The sequence below is a fragment of the Chrysochloris asiatica genome, unplaced genomic scaffold (genome assembly GCF_000296735.1).
Source record: "Chrysochloris asiatica unplaced genomic scaffold, ChrAsi1.0 scaffold00024, whole genome shotgun sequence".
Taxonomy (NCBI): domain Eukaryota; kingdom Metazoa; phylum Chordata; class Mammalia; order Afrosoricida; family Chrysochloridae; genus Chrysochloris; species Chrysochloris asiatica.
Genome location: NW_006408542.1, coordinates 26303868 through 26328757, shown reverse-complemented (window position 1 = coordinate 26328757; position 24890 = coordinate 26303868). Strand labels below are relative to the sequence as shown.

General features: G+C 35.5%; 1 protein-coding gene across 3 annotated transcripts in view; it reads left to right on the top strand.

The window, feature by feature from the left end:
* NRXN1 (neurexin 1) overlaps nucleotides 1-24890 on the top strand; it is a 1648890-nt gene that overhangs the window by 750205 nt on the left and 873795 nt on the right. For all 3 annotated transcript variants that reach the window (XM_006839445.1, XM_006839444.1, XM_006839446.1), the window contains one exon: nucleotides 22862-22984. In XM_006839445.1, coding sequence (XP_006839508.1) covers nucleotides 22862-22984 — 123 coding nt within the window. The remainder of the gene's footprint in view (nucleotides 1-22861; nucleotides 22985-24890) is intronic.

The window sequence follows — 24890 nt, the reverse complement described above, 5'->3', positions numbered from 1 at the left end:
CATAAAAAAAAGTTTCAACTGCCCAACACTATTAATTGGCTTGTTGGTCAGATGCCTGTGCTGCTTGTGTTATTAGAAAGAACTTGTTTCAACCATCCATCATTGCCTTCATGGTCTTGAGGTTCTCATCTTTTTTATTTTTTTTAACTATTAGTAGTATTTGCTTTGTTTCAGAGGAAGAAGAAGTAGCATTTCAACTCATCACCATTAATTAGATGATCAAGGCTAAAATTGATAATCAGACAAATTTTGCAGTTAAAAATATATTTTGTAAAAAAAAAAGTTTTACTTAAACTCTTTGTGAGTTGTGAGATCAGAGGTCCATTACCTTAAAAGAAAACAGAATTTTTTGGATTTGAAGTATTTGCTCTTTTTCTTATTTGTCCAATAGGGATTAAGACTTATAAAGATCCTAAGGTATCAAAAAGATTAACCAGTAGTCCCAAACCAAAAACTCATTGCAGATTAGTCAATTCCAACTCATAACCACCCCATAGGACAGAGAAAAACTACAGCAAAGTGTTTTGAGGCTATAATTCTTAAAGAGGAAGATTGCTACATCTTTCTTCCTTGGACCTCTGGTAGGTTTAAACTGCTGCCTTTTTGGTTAACAACAGAGCCCTTAACCATTGTACCACCAGGGTCCCTAAGCCATACTCAAGCACCACTATATTTAATACAGCCAGTGATACTAAGACAGCATTACTGTCACAATGATCAAAAGTGTCATTTTAAATGACTCATTTTACCTACCAAGTTGGGTGTACATTAGAATATTTTTCTACACTGTTTACATCTTACTTTCACTCAAAAGAATGTCATTAACTGAATAAGTGAATATGTAACTCATCAGTTACGTACCTATCAAGACAAGAAAAATGCATATGTATGTTGTGAGCAAGTATTTAATTTCCTACTGTATAGTCTCTAAACCCAACAGAAAACCAAACCCACTGTCACTGAGACAATACTGACTCACGCGATTGGTGATGTGCCGTGGTGTCAGTTCCGACTCATAGTGACCCTGTACAGGGTTTCCGAGGCTGTAAATCTTTACGGGAGCAGAAAGCCTCATCTTTACTGACTCATTGCCACCCAGTATATGGTTTCCTAAACTGTAAATCTTTGCCAGAGCAGAAAAACTCATCTTTCTCCCACTGAGTGGCTAATGAGTTGAATTGCTGATTTTTCAGTTAGCAGTCCAACTCTACCTACTCAAATAAATACATGATTTTTAAATGATGTGATCTTTTTCTTCCACTTTATTACAGGTCAGTCATGATAAAAGTAAACATCCCAACTAAGCTTCTATCTATAGGAATATTGATGCTCTTTATCAAGACACAATGGCCTAAGATTCAGAACATTAAAAAGATAAAAATGTCCTGAAGAAATTTAATTTTTAAAGAAATTTTAAATCTATTTTAGAAAAATAGATGTTATTTTTATATATGTTTTTACTGTGTTTTGAAACTAGCAGTATTTTCTGAGAATGTGGCTTGACTGTTTGAATATATTTGATCAATTCCCAAATGATTGTTTTAAAGTTTAATTAGGACAACCACATTTTCACAACATAAATTTTAGAGAAAGGCAAGGATTCACATTTTGCAAATCTGCATTCCTAAAGAGAGGTGGTACAAAATAACGTCAGTTTGCAATACTGTGTACACACTCAATAATTATGCTTTTAAATTGGAAGATTAAAGTCATTAGCATTACAATGAAAGTGCATTAATTCAATTCTTACTAACTCAGATGCCATGCTAATTCAAGTATTTTTCAGACTCAATTATACCACTGTGAACAAAAAAAATCATCTGTTAAAGCCAATTGATAACTTTTACTGTATAATAAAAGGCTATTTCTAATTTAAGGGAGACACGTGAGTGCTTTAGAAGTAGCCTTTACTCAGTTGAGCAATCACCAACCATTCCTATGTATTCACTGAAAACAGTCACTGGAGACCATTACTGGTCAATATTTGAGAACAACAACATTGTTTCTGTAACATTTTTTACTAATTCACACTGTTCTTCTGAGTTAGTTCAGTTGGATCTGAGGATGGCACACATGGTAAGATTACCTTTGTTAGTGAAGACTTCTTTTATGGATGCATTAAGAGTAAATATGTTGTTATTGTTGTTGTTATGTGCACAGGAAATAATCTCCATCATAACAAACCGGTTTTGTGAATACTAGAATGGGGTTCAGGAGCTAGATGGTTGTTCAGCATGGTATAATATGACTCTAATGGATAAATTATCTTGCTACTTCCTCATCTGCTGTTATCCAAGGATCTCTTCTCAATTTTATTGTCAATATTTTGATTAAATTGTCCACTGTCATTTCTTCTGGTACTCTTGCTACTCCCAATTTCTTCTCCTCTCCCATCTACTGCTTCACATCTAGCTGGTTATAGAGACTACTTTTTTATGCATCTGCTTACTCATGATGTCTCCTACCTCAGGTTTCTGTTCTCCATCTGTGTGTTTCCCTTGGCGCTTTGCTACTGCTTCACCAACTGTTGGCTCTCTTGATAACATTTAATATTCAAACACACCTAGAAAAGGAATCTAGTTGATTCCTTACTCACTAGTGTCCTATTCAATGGAGTTTTCCAGTCATATCACCTTGTAAAACACTGATGAGAGAATGTACGTGTGAGGGCAGATGTCTGTCTCCTAATTCCATCAGTTGTCATCATTTAAGGGGGTACACGGTCGGTCTATTTTACTCAAAAAACAGTGGCAGTGCAACAGGCCTGCTGCACAAGTATCTTTTCTCTAACCTGTCTGAATAAAGAAATTTTTACTTTAGTCATAAAATACTCATGAGGATTATAATACTTTCAATACTTCTTGTTGTTGTTAAGTGCTGTCGAGTCAGTTCTGACCCATAGCACCCAAGAGCAGCTGGTGAGCTTATACAACCGATCTTACAGTTCAAACCAACCTTGCAGTCCAGTGCATTAACCTGCAGCACCACAATAGCGTTGAGTCAAGGCTGTTCAGATCAGGGGATAGACAAGCACAAGATCATCACAGAGACTGGGGATTGAAATGCTCAATGTGCTCAACCTTATATTCCTTTATCTCACTGTTATCAGTGCAGGCAAAAGAGCAAGATGGAGAAGACACATTTTGAGAACAGTTTCCTAAAAGGTGAAGTAAGAAAAGCTGAGTATTCAAGTCACTATTATTTTTTATTGTACTTAATATGGAATTGTGTGCTCATTATTCCTTGTTCTTTGAATGCATCATTCATATAATTGTGATTCATCAGCTTCCTATCCTCCTCTCCGGGAGCTCAGTCTTTTACAGAACTGAAATACATTATGTTTGTTGTTATTAAGTGCCATTAAGTTGGTTCCAACTCATAGTGACCCTGTATAAGGTTTCCAAGTCTGCAAATTGTTTTGAAAGCAAAGTCTCAACTTTCTCCCATGGAGCGGCTGGTAGGTTGGTGTTTACAGTTCAGTGCTCCCTGTACTGTTCATTGTACTATTGAAATAAACTAAACTCCAAAGCCAACTGGCTTTTCTATAGACAACTATTATAGTTGCTTTTCTTTAGAAAAATGTAGGATTTCAGGCAAGAATCAACAATCATTAAACTGAAATTCAAATTTAATGTGAAGAATGTAGGTAGTGGAATTCACTCACCAAATTATCAAGTATATTGAAAAATCAACCAACTTCAAAAATCAGGATGTTTATATTGTAAATAATCATTGTTTCTAGACAATCTGAAGAATTCTAAAATGTCTTGCCTTTTAGTCAGTGCAAAGGAGACAGTGTATGCATGTGAAAATGAAAACCCACACATTATAGAACTAACATATTAATTATGGTGACATGACTTATGAAATTACCAGTACAGGTTGTTTATATATTATAATAAGCTCCCCAGAAAAGAACATGAAGGAGAAATCATCATAATAATTTATGCAAAAGTCAACTTAAAATGAAAGTATATTCACCTGAAAGTTTCAGATGGACCTATCAAATGGTGTTAATCCATTGATAATTATTAAACCAACATAAATAAATAATAATTAAAATAACTATAAACATAACCACAAAGAAGAAATCTGAAAATGACATTGTAGATGATGAGATTCTTGAAGTACTTTTAATAAATTCTGTGTTTGATCTGTATAAATTCAACCATTTAATCTGAAGATTTCATTCATTAAGTTTTACAGTGTCAAACATAATACTTTTGGTAGTTGATCCTTTACTCAAACTATTTGTTCAATTAAGTAGCATTAGTTCAGGCCAATAAGCAGTGATGAAAGAATCACAAGCTTTTCTTTTTTGAGTTGTCAACTGTGAAATTGACAAAGAGTCACCTTAACAGAATTGCTTTTCTAAGATGTTTCTGAAAGAGTATCAATCAAAATGTTTATGGTATCTGTGTGATTTTGAATTTCCTGTTTTTATTAATCACCTGTACCTTGCAAATTTTCCAATTTGCTTTGAAATTTAAAATAAACAATAAAAATGAGTAAGATAGCAATTTCTAGCATTTTAGCTAAAACCAAGTGTGATGCAGATCAAAGTAAATGTCCTGCTACATCATAATTGAAAACAATTCCACCATGATTGAGGAACATATGGGCTTACATTGTACCATTTATTTGTGTTCTGGTATGTACATTTTAAATATCCTTTGGTCACTAAGTTTCTACCACCTACAAAAGAGTCAAAATGAGTATTTTTAAAATTTGGTTCCTAAATAGAAATAATATATATTCAAGTTTGGAAACTAGAGAAAACCAAGGAAATATACAAAAATAGCCTACGACTTCAGCCCCCAAAGAAAAGTTTTGCTAACATATACTTAAATATCCTTGTATTATATACCACTTAGCATATTGCATGCATAATATATAACACATTGTGCAATGTACTTTTCTTTAGAAATACAGGACCATAGGGTGTATGTTTTACAACATGTTCCTTGATTTCAGCACCATATTATAAGCATTATGCCCAGCATGAGTAGAACATAGTGTTTTAGGATCTTATTTATAGTTTATTTTATATTCTATTCCAAAACAGATCCAGGTCACTGAACTAGTTGAAAGAAGAAGGGGGGAAAAAGCAAAAACAGACCAAGTAGTGAAGAAATATGTATGTGAAAAAGTAAATTATTTTATGATTTATTAGAAAGCTCACAGTAATCAAATGAAAACTGACTGGAAATGTCTCTGAGCAAGAGCTTGAGAAATAACCAGATTGGAATAACTGTAAATGAAAAGATACTTTTAGACAGATTTCCATAAATTATCATCATGGACTGTGACCTACTAAGTGAAAATCTAACTAACATAATCTTACCATGGGAATATTACATAATCCCTCTCATTTGGCCTCTTCCTCTTTACCATGGAAAGATACACCAGGAACAGTTAGACAAACATCATGGTTTAAATTTCTATCAGTTGGTTGAACCTCCAGATATCTGCTCAGATAACCCAGTTAATTTTACATAAGGATTCATTGCTGCATCACTATTACTATAGTTGGACAATATTTGTTTTAGAACACCTCCTAGTGATTAAGGTGATCCATTCATTTCACAAGAAATGAAAGTTCCAAATGTTTCAAAGACAAACTCAAACATGTTGAAAATAAATACTTTCAAATAAATTCCGGTAGTCTTCCAGTTACCAAAATAAATTGTCAAGTTGACTCATGGTACTCAAATTAGTGTTTAAAAGTTAACTTAATAAAAAAGCTAATGATGAACGAAGATAAAAATGAGATCATAGTACTGTTATTAGCATATCACAAAATTCAAACAAAAAATTAGTACATATATTGCTGTTTAGGAAATATTATCATTCTAATTTTTCCTTAATGAATGACACCAATTATCATATAGTGTTGGTCAGTAGCTTTCCTTTGAGCTACCACTGCAGAAAGAAACCAAAAATATGAAAACAAAGGAGTGGCTATAACTCAACAATTTTAAAGATATCCTTAGTGTGTTTTATTTAAACACATATGTTCCTGAAGTTTATGATAAATATTGAGAAACAGATTGCCAAGCAGACAATGACTTCCAGTGAAAGGAAAGAATGGGGAAAAGTAAATTAAAAGAAGACCAAAACTTAGATTTTAAAAACAATTATATTTCTATTTGGATAAAGTTAGTACAAGAATTTCTCCCAAAATATTGAGGGATGAACTAAATGTTGTGAATTCAGTTGAACATTTGACAATATTCACATGCACTTCTAAGAGCAAGGTCTGGGAAATAAAACACAGTTAATGTCATTTTCCTTGTATCATGCAAAACTAAACATTCAACTTGGCCTTTTTATTAGAAAAATATTCTTTAACTTTTGCAATACTGTGTTCAGATGATGAAGGATATATTTAAGTTTGAAAAATCTTTGCATTTGTGACTATAATCAATGGCTTTGTTTGTTTAAGCAATGTCAAGCTAAATAACTATAAATTTTCAAATACTTAGTATATGTGTGTTTAAAAAAAGATCATTGAAACAACTTGGATTATGTGTTGTTGTTGTTGTTGTTGTTGTTGTTAGGTGCTTTTTAGTTGGCTCGGATTCAAAGCAACCTCATTCTAACTGCCTGGTCTTGCGCATATTCACAATTGTTATATTTGAGCCAATTGTTGTAGCCACTTTGTCAATCCATCTAATTCAGTATCCTCCTCTTTTTTTCTTTACATTACCAAGCTTGATGTCCTTCTCCAGGGACTGGACCTTCCTGATACATGTCCAAAGTATGTGAGATGAAATCTTGCCAGCCTCACTTCTAAGGAGGATTCTGGTCATACTTCTTCCAAAACAGATTTGTTTGTTCTGGCAGTCCATGGTAGTTTCAGTATTATTCCCCATACTATAATTCAAATGCATCAATTCTTCCTTGATCTTCCTAATTCACTGTCCACCTTTCACATGCATATGACTTGTGTCAGGAGCACCTTAGTCCTTGGAGTGACATCTTTGGTTTTTTTTTTTTTTTTTTTAACACTTTAAAGAAGTCTTTTGCAGCAAAATTACCCAAAGCAATATGTTGTTTGATTTCTTGACTGCTGCTTCTATGATCATTGATTGTGAACCCAAGGAAATGAAATCTTTGACAACTTCCATCTTTTGGATTGATAGGTGTTAACTAAAGCATATTAAAATAATAATTTTCCTTTCACCTTATATGAATACTGAATGTGTTTTTACTTTATAATGCTTACTTTAAAAATGAAATAATTGTTAGCTAATTGTATACCTGCTAGCTATTCTCTGGTAATCATTTCTTAGATATGATTTTTCTCCTTAAAATAAAGTCACAGTCCAAAATTTTCCTTTCATTGTATTTAGATTTATTTTATTCTGCTTCTTCCTAAACTTGTTAGCTGAGCTAGATTAGATTTAAAGAGATATATTTAAGACCTTTTTATAGTAATATATTTATTTAATATGTGTTCATTTTTATTGTGTTGTAACTATAATGATATTTTCAAAGGGTAAATTATATTTCTTAAGATGTGTGTTTTCATATTTAAAAGTATTTATCTCCGAGATATTTATCCTGCTCTGTCAAAATGGGTACAGTCAATGGTAACGTATCAAAGTTAATTATTCCTTAGTAGATAGGGCAGGAGATGTGGTAGCTACATACGCTGCAATTTGTTATTTAGAAAATAAAATGAAGTGGTGTGAATTAGGAATGTAACGAGGAGTCTCTATAAAGTGTGTTCAGCAGATCTCTAATCTCAGACCCTTTTGTAGACAAGATCCGTGTTGTATTGTAATTCAGTGCTCATTAAACTTTGAGTTTATCAATTCATAAACCAACTATTCTCTATGATTTTCAAGCTATTAGCTGTTATCCATGGGTCATTGTGCCCTCATAGGCTGTACACATCACTGACCTTAGTTTTAAGGAAAAGAGCAAATGGAATGTCCAAATAATTAGATTAACAACAGAGTTTCCTAAATTCCCCTATTCATACATCTTACCAGTTTCCATGGTACAAATATGAAAACTAAGCAGTCATTGCCTCTGCTTATTGGCACACCTGAGTGAAATGAGATATGACAAGTGAAAAGTGTCATATATCACTATCTGATTAAATGTAAAATCAATATATTAAATTCACCATTTAAAAAAAGAAATCTCACAAAATCTGAGTAAGTCCATTAAAGTACTGAGTTATAAGATGTAGAAAATGATCCCTGAAGTTGCTATCTCATTTCAGAGATCATAATAATAATGACAGTCTAATGATATTGATGAGTACATTTACTCTTCACTTACCAACTATCTTATAATCTGATGTTTTACATTTATGACAACAGTAAAAAAATCTACTAGCTGACTATTTTGTGCACAAACTACATATATCTAGTGGTAACAAACAGGTGTGAGGTAACAGTAACTGGTTGTGCTGGTTAAGGTTATATGTCAGCTTGGCTGAGTTCTGATTCTCAGTGGTTTGGCAGTTCTGTATCATTGTAATCATTTTTCATTTTTGACACAATACCAATTTCTGTCAAATTATCTGGTCTTTTGAATCTAACCATGTCATTAAGTAAGAAGTGGGTGTAATTATTACATTTATTGTTATCACGAACATATTAGATACCAGGCATTGTTTTTAAGTGCTTAAAAGTTAGTGCCATGGCCTATTTCTTTTGTCAGTTTTATTTTACAGATGGGAATACTAAGACACTAAACACTTAAGTAGTTTGCCCAGTCACACAGCTAGGAACTTATGGAACTAGAATAGAAATCTAGACAGTCTATGAGTCCAGGACACATGCTTTTGACCAAGAGATACATCTTAAAAATTAAAGAAAGCAAGGAACATTTTAAATATCAGTCCAATCAAAATGCAAAATGCTTATAATGCAACTGGTCAGTATATGATAATTTCATTTTTCCAATGGATCTTAAAAGTTTATCGAATGACTTCATCTTGGCATTGATGGTAGTGGTTATGTGCCATGGAGTTGGTTCCAACTCATAGCGACCCTGCACAGGGTTTCCGAGGCTGTAAATCTTTATGGGAGCAGAAAGCCTCATCTTTCTCCTGCAGAACAGCTGGTAGTTTCGAATTGCTGACCTTGCGGTTTGCAGCCCAATTCATAACCACTACGTTACCAGAGCTCCTTAGTGTTCATTTAAAAAAGAAAGAAAAACCTCCCAGTTTTGATATCTGACTTTTTATTGTTCGCTCAAAGTTGTTTTTAATTGGGGAGGGGTATTTTTGATAATTTGGGGGAGTACAGTAGCTCTGTAGAATAAGCATTGGAATGAACATGAGATCTACAGTTGGAACCCACAAGCTGCTCTGCAGGAGAAAGATGAAGCATCCTCTACAGGGTGACTCTGAGTCAGAGTCCAATTTGATAGAACTTAACAACAACAACATTTTTAATGAATTTATTAAAAAGGAATGTTCCATCCTAGTTATTATTAAAGTACCCTGATTCGGTTTGACTATATTGGGTTTCTAAGAAGCGGTTGCTGGGTTTGAACCACTAACCCTGTGGTTAGCAGTCCATTGCTAATCCTACAGCGGCACACCAGGACTATCCTTAGAACAGACTTCTATCCTTAGAATTCTATAAATGTCTGTTTGCCTATAAATAAAAGAAAGAGCAATCTTTACAGAGACATTCTGAGAATTCCTCAAGGATGTATCCAGGCTAAGTTAACGAGAGCTTGAGGAGGGATAGAGAAAGAAAAAAGGAGTAGTTACATAGCTTGACAAGTAGAACAGTTTTATGGTTGTCAAGGAATGCTTGTGTCATGTGGCCTAGGTTATGACTGGCACACACCTGGCCAGACAGACAGATCTGAGGTAGCTGTGTCTGTGGTACCCCTGAGGCAGTCATTAAGTGCAGGTGCATTGGTCCCAACTTGCCTCTAGCCTTGTGTATACATTCCTGCATATAGAATTTACTAAGGAAACATCAGAATAAATACAAACACATACTCCTAACCAAAAATGGCTTCATGGAGTGTAACATATGGTTTGATGCTTGGCTTGATGCTTTACTGTCACCATTGTGACATAATTGATTTTGAACCTAGGCACATATTCAATTCTCAGTTTGTACTAATTAGACTGTTGTTGTGAAATGCTGTTGAGTTGGTACAAACTCACAGTGACCCTATAGAGAGTTTCCAAGACTGTAATTCTTTGTGGGGATGGAAAGCCTCATCCTTCTCCCTCAGAGTGGCTGGTGGTCTTGAACCTGATCTTGTGGTTTGGAGTCCAATGTTTATCCTCTAGAGCCACCATGCCCACCTGGTAATATTAGAGTGTGGCAAAAGAAGATTCTCAAAGTGTGATTGACATATTGAACTTTAATTTACAATTAATTTTTCATGTAGGAACTAAAAACAAAGAATTTTATTTCCAGCCCAATATCTAGAAATTTGAGAGATAGATTGAAATATTTGATGAGGATTTACTCTGCTTTGTTGTTGCTTTTTTAGTAAAAGTAAAATTATTTTTAAAGTAATTATTTTAAAATCAGAAACTTCTGTAAAGGCATATTTACAAAGTCAGCTGAAGGTGTCATAATTACAACCTGAGAAACACATCCTCTTGGCATTTGCATGTAGGAAGCTCTGCTGCCAGGAAGCATGACTCAGGCATCAAGCAGTGGTAGTTCTTGCTTCTGTTTCCTCCTGGCTTTTCGCCCTTCCCATCACTGTCACAATGACAAGGCTTGTTCCCAGCTTCCCACTAGAGACTGTTGTCCTCAACATCAACTGCCAAAGAAAAGTAGTTAGTACCTGGAAAAACTGATACAGAGAAAAACATAATTTTACACACACACAAATATTAAACTTCTAATTGAAGGTTTTAAATATAAGTAACTAAAATGGAGTGACTCTAAATTTGTAAAATAGAAATGGAGATTAATGAAGACTAGATTTTAGAAGGCGGAGGGACATTGCAATTCGTTTATGCCACTTGAAACCTTTTAAAATTGTTTTTTGCTTTTGTTGTTATTTTTGTTCTACTAATCCAAAAACTAGGAAGCAGAGCAGTAAAAATTTGACTAAGTTAGCATCATTAAGGTTATACTGAGAGTTAATGGTGACATTGAATCTAAATTTGAGGTTTTCTGAGATTCATGCTAGTATTTTTATTACTTTTGTTCTTTAGTCAACTTGAAATTTTAGTATAAAAGGAATTAAAAATTGGCCATTTATGTATCTGACACTACAGCCCGAAGGCTGCCATCTGTTTTACTAAATAAAGTTTTATTAGAATACAGCTATGCCCATTAACGTATATATATTTTATGGCTGCTTTTGTACTAAAGTGGCAGAGTTGCAACAGAAACCATATGGCCTAAAAAGCCAAAGAAAAACTAAAGGCATGAAATGATTTTAAGCTAAATGAATGGAGAATACAGATACCAGGTAACACCGAATTAATGAGACTAGTTAAATTGCATAGACATCAGGCAAAATACGGGCGGACCATGAAATTTTAAAACTTCATGGTTCTAAGACTCTATGGTGCTGCATCTTCTCCAGCTAGTTCAATCATTGGGTGCTGTGGGAAGTTTAATCATCTTAATTTATCAAAAAGTCATTGGGAAAAAAAATGGCATGGGAAAACACAGAGCCAGTATATATGTGTAAGACAATGCTAAGGTTTTATTTAGTTTTTTAAAGTTTATAGTTCAGCTATGGAAGCTTTGGTAGCATAGTGGTTACAAATTGGGCTGCGAACCACAAGGTCAGCAGTTCGAAACTACCAGTTGCTCCGCGGGAGAAAGATGAGGCGTTCTGCTCCCGTAAATATTTACAGCCTCGGAAACCCTGTACAGGGTTGCTATGAGTCAGAACTGACTCCACGGCACACAGCCATGGAAGCTTTAGAATCCACTTTCTCATGAATGACCATCCTCATCCTAGATAACTGGTTGAAAAACAGCTCATGATTAATAAAATGCACACAGTAAATGCATGGTTTCTGTATGTCAAACTATGGAATTCTAGGTGAAATGTTGTTGGAACAACCATCCTAAACCATTCTTGCACTTCTTCTAAAATATAAGAAATCAATGTATCGTTCAATATTGGCTGTACTAGTGGCAGTTTAAGTAGCTCTGGTAGTGTAATGGTTACAAATCAGGCTGCTAACCTAAGGGAGAGCAGTTCCAAACTGCCGACTGTTCTGTAGGAGAAAGATGAGGCTTTCTGCTCCTGTAAAGAGTTACAGCCTCATATACCCTATGCAGAGTCTCTATGAGTTGGAACCGACTCTGTGGCACCTAACAACAACAACAAGAGGCAGTTTATCACCAGTCCATTATAATTTGTTGGTATTTATTTATGGATTTATTTACTTAAAAATGAATTTTCTTCAGCTTAACAATGACTCTCTGGTATTTTTCAAAGGACTTTCAGACAGATATATGTCATCAATGGTGACTGTGTTGTCTTGGCTTTCTGTTTGAAAATGCTGTTTTTCACTGCAGGTATTCCAGGTATCTATAAAGCCATCTAATTTTAATTAGGCTGAAATATTTTGTTTCTTTCATTTTATCTCAGGATGAGATTTAAATTTCTCTCCAAGGCAAACCTATGTTAATACTTTTCTTGTCTTTCTGGAAATATAAAAAATGCAACCAATGTGTTTGCATAGTGTTAAAATAGAGATTGAGCTACCAGACCTAGATACATAGAGATAAATTAACATTGAACCTTAAGAACTGGAGATGTGAAAAATCCATTAGTAGTACCTAGGCTGTCCATGTTCTTTGTTGTTGCTGTTAGGTGCCATCGAGTCTGTATGGACCCATAGCAACCTTATGCACAGCAGAACGAAATACTGCCCAATCCTAGGCCAACCTCACTACTGTTGCCACGCTTGAGTCCATCGATGCTGCCACTTGGCCAATCCATCTTGTTGGGGGTCTTCCTCTTTTTCTCTAACTCTCCACCTTACCAAACATGATATCCTTCTCCAGCGACTGGTCCCTCCTGACAATATGTCCAAAGTATGAGAGATGAAGTTTGGCCATCTTGGCCTCTAAGGAGCACTCTGGCTGCACTTCTTCCAACACAAATCTGTTGGTTCTTTTGGCAGCCCATGACACTTTCAATAGTCTCCTCCAACACCATAACTCAAAAGCATCAATTCTTCTACAGTCTTCCTTATTCACTGTACAGCTTTCGTATGCATATGAGGCTATTGAAAATACCATGGCTTGGGTCAGGCTCACCTTAGTCCTCAAGCTGACATCTTTGCTCTTCAACACTTTAAAAAGGTCTTGTGCACCAGATTTGCCTAATGCAATATGTTGTTTGATCTCTTGACTGCTGCTTCCGTGAGTGTTGATAGTTGATCCAAGAAGAATGAAGTCCTTGACAACTTCAATCTTTTCTCCATTGGTAAGAATGTTGTTTATTGGTCCAGTGGTGAGGATTTTAGTGTTCTTTACATTGAGATGCAATCCATACCAAAGATTGTTGTGCTCTTTGATCTTCATCAGTAAATGTTTTAAGTCCTCTTCACTTTCAGCAAGCAAATTTGAATCATCTGCATATCGCAGGTTGTTAATGAGTCTTCCTCCAATCTTGATGCCATGGTTTTCTTCATAGAACCCAGCTTCTCACATAATTTGCCCAGCATACAGGCTGAATAAGTATGATGAAAGAATACAACCTTGTCGCACACCTTTCTTAATTTTAAAACATTCAGTGTTCCTATGCTCTGTTTGAACAACTACCTCTTGGTCCAGGTACAGATTCCTCATGAGCACAATAAAGTGTTACTTTATACTTATAGAATACTCATAGTTCGCAATGTTGCCCATAGCTTGTTCCTAGAATAACTGAAAATAACTGCACGTCTATTGTGCCTGCATTTAAAACTCAGAGATCTATCAAAATATAGAAAATCATTTTGGGAGATTGCAAATCTCATTTGTAACGCCCATTCTCAGCAGGTTTTTTTTTTTTTTTAATTTAAATGGAAGTGAGTCTATAACTAAAAGAAGTGATCATATCATGAAAATAGAAAAAAAGTTAAAATTTAATAATATAGAGGAATACCATCACAAAAATGAAGAATACTTGTCGCTGCTCCTACCTACATATCTACCCATCATCTCTCTAGTTCGCTAGGTGATAGCTATAAAGAAGCATTGATCAGAATCCTCATGTCTCTTAAATGGTTTAATTGACCCAGCAGATTAACCACTGAAATAACTAGCTAGAGTTGTAAAATATTAACTACTTGAATTTGATGGTTAAGGCAAAGATTTGGAAATCTGGAACCAATTGATTGAGCCACTCTGAGAGGCAAGATATTGGATACAGGTGGTCTATTTATGAAGTTAGCAACTTTAGAATGTACTGCTAGAGGTTAGGTATAGGATGTTAATAAAACAATCAAATCAAAGACATTGTATTTCGGCAAAGTATAAATCACTTTCCAAGAAGAAAACCAAGGCTGAAACATCAACTAGAAACAATTGACTTGAGAAACAAAAAGCCTAAGCATTATATTAGTAAGCAAATTAAACAGATTGCATTTGTATTTAAATAAAACGAAGAGTAGCAACATAGAGACTCCAGTTTTATCCAGGGAAGAATCAATTCTATGCACGTTCTAGTAAGATTGCAATATGGAGAGGCCATCTCAGTCTTAACTCCTCTTGGAATTATTACAGTTTACTCAACCCTCCTAAATCTGTTTCCTTAACTATTAGAAACTAAATACACTAAACTTAAAAGAAAAAAACCCTCTGTTATGGAAATAATAAGTGACAGCATGTATGAAGTATGAACATACACATAGATTGTAACTCCCTACCAAACACAAGAAATGGTTGTCTTCTAAATTTGAAGCAATTCTATAGGCTTTCATGAAGGTCTTTATAGTATTTCTCACATTATTGCTGAAAGATTTAGCCCCAATGAGACATGTTTTGAAAAAACATGAAAAAAGAAATCTTAATAGGAATTCAAGTCATTAATTACTTGAGAGAACTATAATTTTGTCATTAAAACTCTGGCAAGGAAATAAATGGCTCAAACTCAAAATGCCAATACTTAAGCCATCTTTCTTTCTTTTTTAAAAAATAGATTCGCTATAGTTAAATTTATGTAGAATATTTGAGCTCAAAGGCACAATACTGGCCAGTTAAACCATATGAATGGGGATGTTCAGATTCCACAAGTTGAGTGGTCTAACAAAATTTATATTGCTGACTACAGGTAGAGTCAGATCCCAAACTGTGATGTCCATTCAAGTGGTGCTTCCTCTACATCACATCTTTGTCGGTGGTGGTGGTTGTAAGTGAGTTGGTTCCAACTGATATCGACCCTGTATAGGGTTTCTGAGGAGCATCTTTAGCACTAGCTATTTCAGAGTCTCCAAAACGAGGTCTGGTGTGTTTTTCAGAGACTTTCTTCTATTGGGACTTATGCAGAGGATACGTAGCATTTCCTAGCAGTGGTGTTTTTCCTGCAATGTAAGCTGGAAGGCAAGGCAAACACTTAATTTTAGAGAATCTGGCTTTGAAAGTCCAACAGATTAAGTTGCTACCTAATAGTCACAGGGCTGGGTGGCAGCATTATGAAGGGAAAGCATACAACCTTTGAACAGGATACCTAGGATGGAACTGGGTTCTGTCACTTATTAACTGTATGACCTTGACTAGACAGTTTTAATTTTCTAGGAAACTCCATTTCTACATCTGTATAATAATAACAATGCTCAGATGAAGTAAGATAACAGCCAAAGTGCCTGACATTTCATAAGAATTCAACAGTCCCCAACTTCCTTAATGGAAAATCAAGAATTAGAAGCACTCAGTCTGGTGTACTTTCTAAGCTACATCATGTTTCATGGCTAACACTGTTTTGAACTGAGAATAATAAGTGCATTTTTAAAAGCCTAGTCTTCCAAAATCAATTTTTTCATGTTTTTAATAATGCAACAAAAGAACTTGAAGTCAGCCTTCAGAGATTTTATGAACCAAAGGGTTATTTTTAATTGGATTTTGAGCCTGTTGTTATGGAAATAGTTGTTTCAGAGATTAAGCATTATGACTTTATTGCAAGATCAAGCCCAGAATGGGGTATAATGATGATATCACCCTTATGCTTCTTGCCTTTGACAAAACACATTTAAAATTAAGAGAACGGGTGTGAAGCTGCTTCAAAAGCAAACATTTCTAAGAGGAAGAAGAAAAAAGAGCTCTTCTATAAAAATAGTTTTAAAAATGACATATTCTCTTTTCAAAGATCAAAACTGAGAATGGCCTTTGCTGTCAGTAGGAGGCTAAGATGCTGTCACTATTAAACACTTCTTTCTTTAGGACTGAAACTAGAAAGAGTTGCTTTGATCCCGGAACTTGTTTTCAACATTTAGTCTCAAAGCCTCTTTGCAGTTGCTGAGGTAATAGTCTTCCTCTAGTTATTCAGAAATAGCTCTCAAAACTGCCAGATCTAAAATCATTTTTTATATCTGATGTATGATGTAACTTCTCTAACTACAATGTCTGTGGTTCAAACCCACCAGCCACTCCTCGGAAACTGTATGCAAGGTGACTATGAGGAGGAACCAACTTCACAGCACTTTACAACAACAACAACAAACAGGAGGCTTCTTAATCTTAATATTGGTCTTGTTTAAGTATTAGTGGTAATTCTTCCTGCAAAATTCAGTGTATATCACTGGCTCATTTTAAGTTCTAGAGACACAATAATAAAGGAAGACAGAACTTGTGTCATCCGCAACACGGTAAGCAAGAGTGAGAAGGTGACCTACAGTTCTTCTGTGATCTGTGTGTAGATTATTGAGGTTTCTTCTACTTGCTTCAATATCTATCTATCTATCTATCTATCTATCTATCTATCTATCTATCTATCTATCTGTCTATCTAGTATTTCTTCATTCCTTTATTTTTCTCCCTCAAGTATATTTCATCTTTATCAGGCATCCTCCTTCAATTCTTGAGCATTGATTAGCCCTGCTAGTGGAATTTGGTTGATGAAATTCTGAACCCCAACACTTATCCATAATCAGTTGAAAATCATGAAATTCATCTATGAAATGCCCAGTATTATTTCAGTAAATCAGAAAGTTTAAATGCTTATTGTATTTAGGTGTTGTAGAGTCTGTTCCAACTGATAGCAGCCCTATGTATAACAAAACAGAACACGGTCCAGTCCTGTGGCATCCTTGCCATCATTGTTACAGCCGCTGTTTTAGCCCACTGTTGGCAGCCACTGTGTCAAGCCTTTATATCCTCCTCTTTTTGCTGACAATCTTCTTTTACTAAGCACGATTTCCTTCTCTAGAGATTGGTCCCTTCTGATAACATATTCAAAATAGGTGAGACACAATCCTTCCAGACAATTTAAGGAGCATTCTGGCTGCACTTCTTCCATGACAGCATTTTTCTTGCTTTTGGTGGTCAACAGTAAATTCAGTATTCTTTGCCAACATCGTAACTCAAATGCATCATTTCTTCTTTGGTCTTCCTTATTCATTACCCAGCTTCTAAATACAAATGTAGTGATTGAAAATACTTGAGACAGGTATATTTTTGTCCTGAGTTTGACATTTTAACTTTTTAACACTTTAAAGAGGCCCTTTGCAACAGGTTTGCCCAATGCAGCATGTTGTTTGATTTCTTCACTGCTGCTTCCATAGGCATTGATTGTGGATCCAAGTAAAATGAAGTGCTTGACAGTTTCGACCTTTTCTCTATTGTTCATGATGCTGTTTGTTTGTGCTTTTGGAAGACTATTGTTTTATCTTGAAGTGTATTCCATATGAAGGCTATAGTTTTTGATCTTCATCAGTGAGTGATTGAAATCCTCTTTGCTTTCAAGTAGCAAGGTTGTGTCATTTAATGAGACCCATTTAATGAGTCTTCTTCAATCCTGATGCGGAGTTCTTTTTCATATGGTACTGCTTATTGGATTTTTGCTCTGCAGAGATTAAATAAGTATGTTGAAAGGATACAACCCTAAACAAAGTTGCCTTAATCTCCATGCATGCAGTGCACCCTTGTTCATTTTAAATGTCTGCCTTTACTCTTTGTGCATGTTTTATATAAGCACAATTAAGTGTTCTGGAATTTCCATTCTTCACAATGTTAGGCATAATTTCAGATGATCCACACAGTTGAAAGCCTTTGCAAAGATAATTAAACATAAGTGAACATCTTTCTGGTGTTGTCTACTTTCAGCCAAGATCTGTCTGACACTATCAATGATGTCACTTGTTCCACATTCTCTTCTAAATCTAGCTTGAATTTCTACTGCTGCAACCATTTCTGAGTTTTCTTCAATAAAAATTTACTTCTCTGTGATAATAATTTGATATTTTCCACTGTCTGTTAGATCACCTTTCCTTGGAAAAGACAAGTATATGTAGTCCTGGTGTGGTGCTACATGACAAGCACTGGGCCATAAGATGGGTTTGAACTGCAAGGTCAAGGGTTCAAACTCCTTGGAAGTCCCATGTCTGGTCACTATGACTTGGAACCAACTTGATGGCACTTAACCACAACATGGATATCTCATAGTCCACTGTATAGATAGCTGTCTTCCAGAATTTTTTTTAATAGACAAATGAGCACTTCCAGCATTGCATCCACGTTTGTTGAAATGTCTCAATTTGTGGCCCATCGATTTCTGTTTCACATCACTAGTTTCTGTGCAGTTTAGACTTTTTACTTCAGTACCACTGACTCATCCCCATATGCTACTTCCTGAATTGATTAAACATCAGTTCATTCTTTTTGGTGACTTTGTGTATTCCTTCAATTTTCTTTTGATTCTTCCTATGCCATTCAGTATGTTATCCATGGTGGTGGTTATGTGCCGTGAATTGGGTTCCAGCTCACAGCAACCCTATACAGAGTTTCCTTGGCTGTAAATCTTTACGGGAACAGAAAGCCTCATCTTTCTCCTGAGGAACCACTGGTAGTTTCAAACTGCTGACCATGAGATTAGCAGCCCTACTCATAACCACTATACTACCAGAGCTCCTTATTCTATAGAATCCTTCAATATTGCTCACCTCAAGATTTGACTTTGTTTTGTTTGTTTGTTTTTTCATTTCTTTAAGCTTGAGAAATGCCAAGCATGTCTTCCCTTTTTAATTTTCTAACCCCAAGCCTGTACATTTCATTATAATACTTTACTTTGTCTTCTTTAATCTCACTTTAAAATATTCTTTTACTTCATCATTCAGACCTTTTACTACATAATTTCTCTGTTTGCTTTAGTTCTTTATGTTCAAAAGCAAATTTCAGCCATCCATTTCGGTCCTTTGTTTTTCATGACTTTTTACTTCCTTTGTATATAAGGTTCTTGATGTCATCCCATAACTTGTCTGGTCTTCAATCCTTAGTGTTCAATACATAAAATCTATCCTTGAGATGGCCTCTAAATTCAGGTGGGATATAGTCAAGGTTGTGAAGTGGCTCTTGTATACTTGTTTTGATTTTCTGTAGCTCTACTGTTGTCCAGGTGTGGTGCTGTAGGATAAGCACAGGACTACTAACTGAAAGGTCAGTGGTTCAAACCCACCAGCTGCTCACAAGGGTGCCATGAGTAGAAACCATTTTGACTAGACTTAACAACGACAACAACATTATCTTAAACTTGCACATGAGAAATTGATGGCATGTTCCACAGTCAACTCCTGACTGACCTTATTTTGACTGATAATAGTGAGTTTCTCCATCATCTCTTTCCAAACATGGAGTTGGTTTGATTCCTGAGTATTCCATCTGGTGAGGTCCACAAGTATAATTGCCATTTATGTGGTTGAATTACAGTATTTCTAATAAATAGGTCACTGTTGTTGCAGCATTCTATCACGTGTTCGCCAGAGTTGTTTTTGTCACCAAGACCATATTTCCCAGCTACCGATTCTTTTTCTTTGTTTCTGTTCACATTCCAATGATCAATGCTACTTGATTGCAAGTTTAATCAATTTCAGACTGCAAAAGTTGGAAAAAAGGTCAGTTTCTTTTATCTTTTGCAATAGTGGTTGGTACATGTATTTGAATAGTAGTTGTATTAATTGGTTTTTCTTGTTGTATGGATATTATTCTATCCGTGATAGCATTGTACTTCAGGATAGATCTTAAAATGCACTTTTTGAAGATGAATGTGATTTCATTCCTCTTCAGTTTGCCTTTCCTGGTAAAGAAGACTATACGATTTTCAGATTAGCTTATACCAGCCAATTTCAACTCACTTATGCATGTGACGTTGTAACAGTGATATGGAGACAGTATCTGATCTCCTCTGACTTCACAAGGGAGAAGAGTGAAACTCATCAATCCAAGTCTGATTCTTCTGAGAACTCAATCTTCTAACCTTCTTTACCAGTTCTGACACCAATCACCCCTTCTCTGCTGGGGTCAATATTACATTGCAGTGGTCACACAAAACTCACAGACCGTACTCTCAGGATTATAGGGTTTATTGCTGTTGTTGTTAAATACCATTTCGTCAGTTCCAACCCATAGATACCCTGTATAGAGTTTCCAAGGAGCGGCTGGTGAGCTTGAACTGCCGACCTTGTGGTTCAAACCTACTTTGTAGTCTAGTGCACTAGTCCACAGCACCACACCAGAACTCCATGGGGCTTATTAGGAAAGTAAGATAAAATTCAGTATCAGAAATGTTTAGGATACTGTTCTTCCAGTCAAGAGTACCTCTTCTCAATTGGACCTGCAGGCATACATCTCTCTGGTGCTCAGCCTCTCAGCCACATGATCCCTTGGTCTCTGCCTTGCTTGGGCAAATGTTACAAGGCTTGTTTAGGGCTACTGGCACATGTCTAAAGGGTACCCCACTCCATAAACCTCGGCTCAAAGGTGCTCAGCTCTAGCTCCTGTGGTCAGCAAACCTAGAAGTCCCAGATTAAGTGCCCAGAGGCATCTCATTTAACAAGTGAGCCACCTACCTACCCAGAGGCATTCAGCTTTCTTGCTCTGTGGGCCAGGACGTCTGCTGCTCTGTCTCGTGATCTTGCCATTGCCTCTGCTGCTAATGCTTCTCTGTCACATCTCTGGTTCACAGCCCTGTCTCCTAGAACCAGGAGGTACAGGGACCTCAAAGTCCAAAAGATACACTCTGCTCCTGGCTCTTCTTTATTGATGATAGTGAGATCCTCAGTTTTTGCTTCTGAGATGGCTCATTTTGAACCCAGTATGACCGCAAAACTGACCATTCTCCTCCTTCAAGTCTTATTTGCATGGTTCCACCCAGTTACATAACTAAATAGTGGGCGTTACAAAGACTAAGGCTAGAAGAGCCATATCAAATTATGCAGCAGGCTTTTCTCATTTTGAGTCATGCCATATCAGCAAATGAAAGTTCCAAAAGATTCACTTCATTTACATTATTAAGGCCTACTCTGCTTGAGGAGGCAGCTCTTCCTCAGTTGTATTTTGATTGTCTTCCTACCTAAGGGACTCATCTGCTGATAATGTATCAGACAATGTTCTGTTAACTATTCTTAAGGCTTCACTGTCCATTTTTAAAAAAAAAATAAACCATCCTGCTTTCAATCCTGTGTTTATCTAGAAGCTCCACTGAAACTTGTCCACTGTAGATGACAATGGTGGTATTTGAAATACCAGTGGTATAGCTTCCATATCACAGCAGCACACAAACCCTCACTGTATGACAAACTGACAGATGGATGGTGGATTTAAGTATTTAAACAGGAGAAAAAAAATCCATCACATAATAACATCTTCAAAAAACTTCATTTTTTTTTCTATCAATGAATCATGTGTCTGCTGAGTAGAAACAATTATTTTTAATATCCAGTTACATTAAAAACCAAAATGACTCCTTACTTTGTATTTAAGTTGTAGGGGAGATAGCGTCTCATTTTGTCATTTCAATCATTTCCACAAACCATTTTATTAGAATGTCTGTTCTAAACCAATTTAAATCAGATTTGCATTGACGTACTGACAATTTGTTACTTTCTCAGTTGGTTACACCTGTGGTTACACTTCTTGCCTTTGTCTTTTGACCTTTATCTGGGAGCTCCTGCCCTCTACAGTGGTTAGTTTCACTTTATTTTTACTTTCCATTTAACAGTTGGCCTTTAGTGGCTATGCTTTCTTTACTTGTTTTTCTTCATTAACTATGAGTCTACAGTTTTACCTATATACTTTTGTTTTTGGGGAGCCTGTGCCATACACAGAAGTCAACTAGTTTTAAAAAGGTTTTTAGATTAGTGTTTACATACAAACCTCTGAACCTGAGACAAGTGAAATAGAAAACATGATTAACAATGAAGCCACATGATACAGAAGCTGAAAAGGGCCAAAACCCAGTAGAGTAGAAGTGCCCTGAGCTGTGTCCTCCCTAGCATCTATTCAGTCACTTGTTCATCCACTGAAAATGGTCAGACCACTCCACTTGGTCAGAAGCTACATGAAGTGAAACCTCAACAAGTCAGAAAACTTCTAAAAAATAATAATAAAGTGAGTGCAAATGTGTGAGTTTTCCCAGTATCTTATTGACTGTACCTATTTATGACAACAGGTTTATTCTCTTGTCTTAGATCAATGCATACTGTTAAATTTCTTTCTTAAATGGTAACACCTGAATGTTTCTTAACTTGTTATTTTCCTTGCTTGTTATATAACTCTAATGGGTTTGAACACTGGTCCAGCCAATCTCTCTCCTCTCCTTTCTCTCTCTCCCTCTCATGTCTTTATTCTCTCTCTCTTCTCTCTCCCTCTCTCCCCTTTCTTGTCTCTTTTTCTTACTGTTTCTCTGTGAGGTTCATTTCTTTGACTGATTCTGAGTGTCCATAATGACTGTTTGGCATATTCTACAGGCAAAGGTCCCGAGACCCTTTTTGCCGGCTATAACCTCAATGATAACGAATGGCACACAGTGCGTGTGGTTCGTCGAGGAAAAAGTTTAAAGTTAACTGTGGATGACCAACAAGCCATGACAGGTAAACCCCTTTCTATCACTTTTTCTTAAAGTTTTAGATTTTCTCATGTTTTTCAGGTGACTGAGAACCAAGACTGGAACACAGCTCTAAGCTAATACACACAGTACATTCCTTACATCTAATTTTTCTAATAGCAATTCAGCTTAATAAGCAGCCTGTGAAGTTTTTTGTCAACATTTTTAATGTCATTTTTTGTTCTCATTAATAACTCATGAAGAAATTATATAATGTATTTTAATTTTTGTGACTTGATAATATCTTTAGTGTTCATAAAATATTGAAGTCATTTTTTGGATGCCAGTCTGTGTTTTGTTACTTTGTTTATTTTATTATTATTATTATTATTATTTTTGGTGAAGAACAGCAATAAATTCTATTTTTTAGCTTCTGGATAAGTTGATTATTACATTTGCATTCTGTTCAGGTAAATAGTTCTTTAAAATTTAAGTTATATAATTCAGTATTTTTGACTCTTTACGTCAATTGGTTAAATCAAGTATTTAGGATGTTAAGCTTAATTCCTGGTCTGTAAGTTTTCTAATTGAGGTGAACCTTAAAAAGGTCTCCCTCAGATGCATGAAGAAATGAAACAGAAGAAGAATCGATGTACCTTCATTGTTTGGCTGGTAACCACTGCAAGAGCATGACCTTCTGGAATTTATATTATAATATGAATAAACCTTGAACACATTATGCTGAATGAAATAAGGCAGACACAAAAGCACAGATATTGTATAAACCCCTACCTTTTGCAGCCAAAAAATGTTGCCATCAAGATAAGTATGATTCGTAGGTGCTCTGTAAGACAGAGAAGAACTACCCCATCTGATTTCTAAGATTGCAAGACTGTCATCCTTATGGAAGCAGACTGCTCCGGTCAGCAGCCACGCCACTTACTGACTGCACCACTAAAGTTCTAAATGCATAGAGACCAAAACTTATTAATAGTTATAGGGACATGAGGGAAGGAGAATAAATGGGGAATTTATTCATTATTATTTTAATTTATTAACCTTAAGGGGTACTGAGTTTTTGTTGGGGTCTTGAAAACATTTGCAAAACTGGTAAGTACTGTATATCAGAGTGAATGAAGTTTATATCACTGTATTGCATATTTTTAAATGGTTAAAATGACAAAATTTTGGTATCTATATGTAACTACAATTATTATTTTTTTAAAAGATGGAAAGAAGCAGTTAGGGTCTAAAGCCATGGGCACAATATTGAAATAAGCAGTTGCTGGGGATAAGGATGTGTGAGAACCACAGTAGAATATTTTCAATCCTTCAGGGTCTTTCTACCTCAGTGAGTAGAAAAAGTATTCAAGTTCCAAGAAAAACAAGGAGAGTTGAAAAAGACCATGGAAAAATTCCATTATCTTTTAATTCCATTTTTCCAAGAACATTTTGAAGCCCATCATACATCATTATTATATTCAGTTAAATGGTTGTATATCCAGCTTCCACCGTCAATTATAATGCTAGCAAGGAAGCAGCTAACAAATACTTATTTAGATAGAGTTTGCTTTATAGACTTAAGGAACAATGGCTGATAGATGTAAAGAAGAAATCAGCAAGTTTTGGTTGTTCTGGGTTATTAAATTTCTAAGAAAACATCTTATTTTGCTTTCACACTTCTGTACTTTTTTTTGCTCCTGAATAGAGATAGTAATGGACTATATCTTCTTGGTAAAATGACAAATATTTCCTTGAATGGTTGATCTTAGCAATTTTGGTAACTCAGAATTCACTGGAAATGTATAAACCATTTATAAGGTACACATAGTGACCAGAAAATAAAAAACGAATTCCCTTTTACAATTCCTAACTTTGGGGGACAAATATATCTTAAGGTATTTGTTTGATTTCTTTTAGCAGATTTCCTTAAAATAATTGTATGGGCCTTG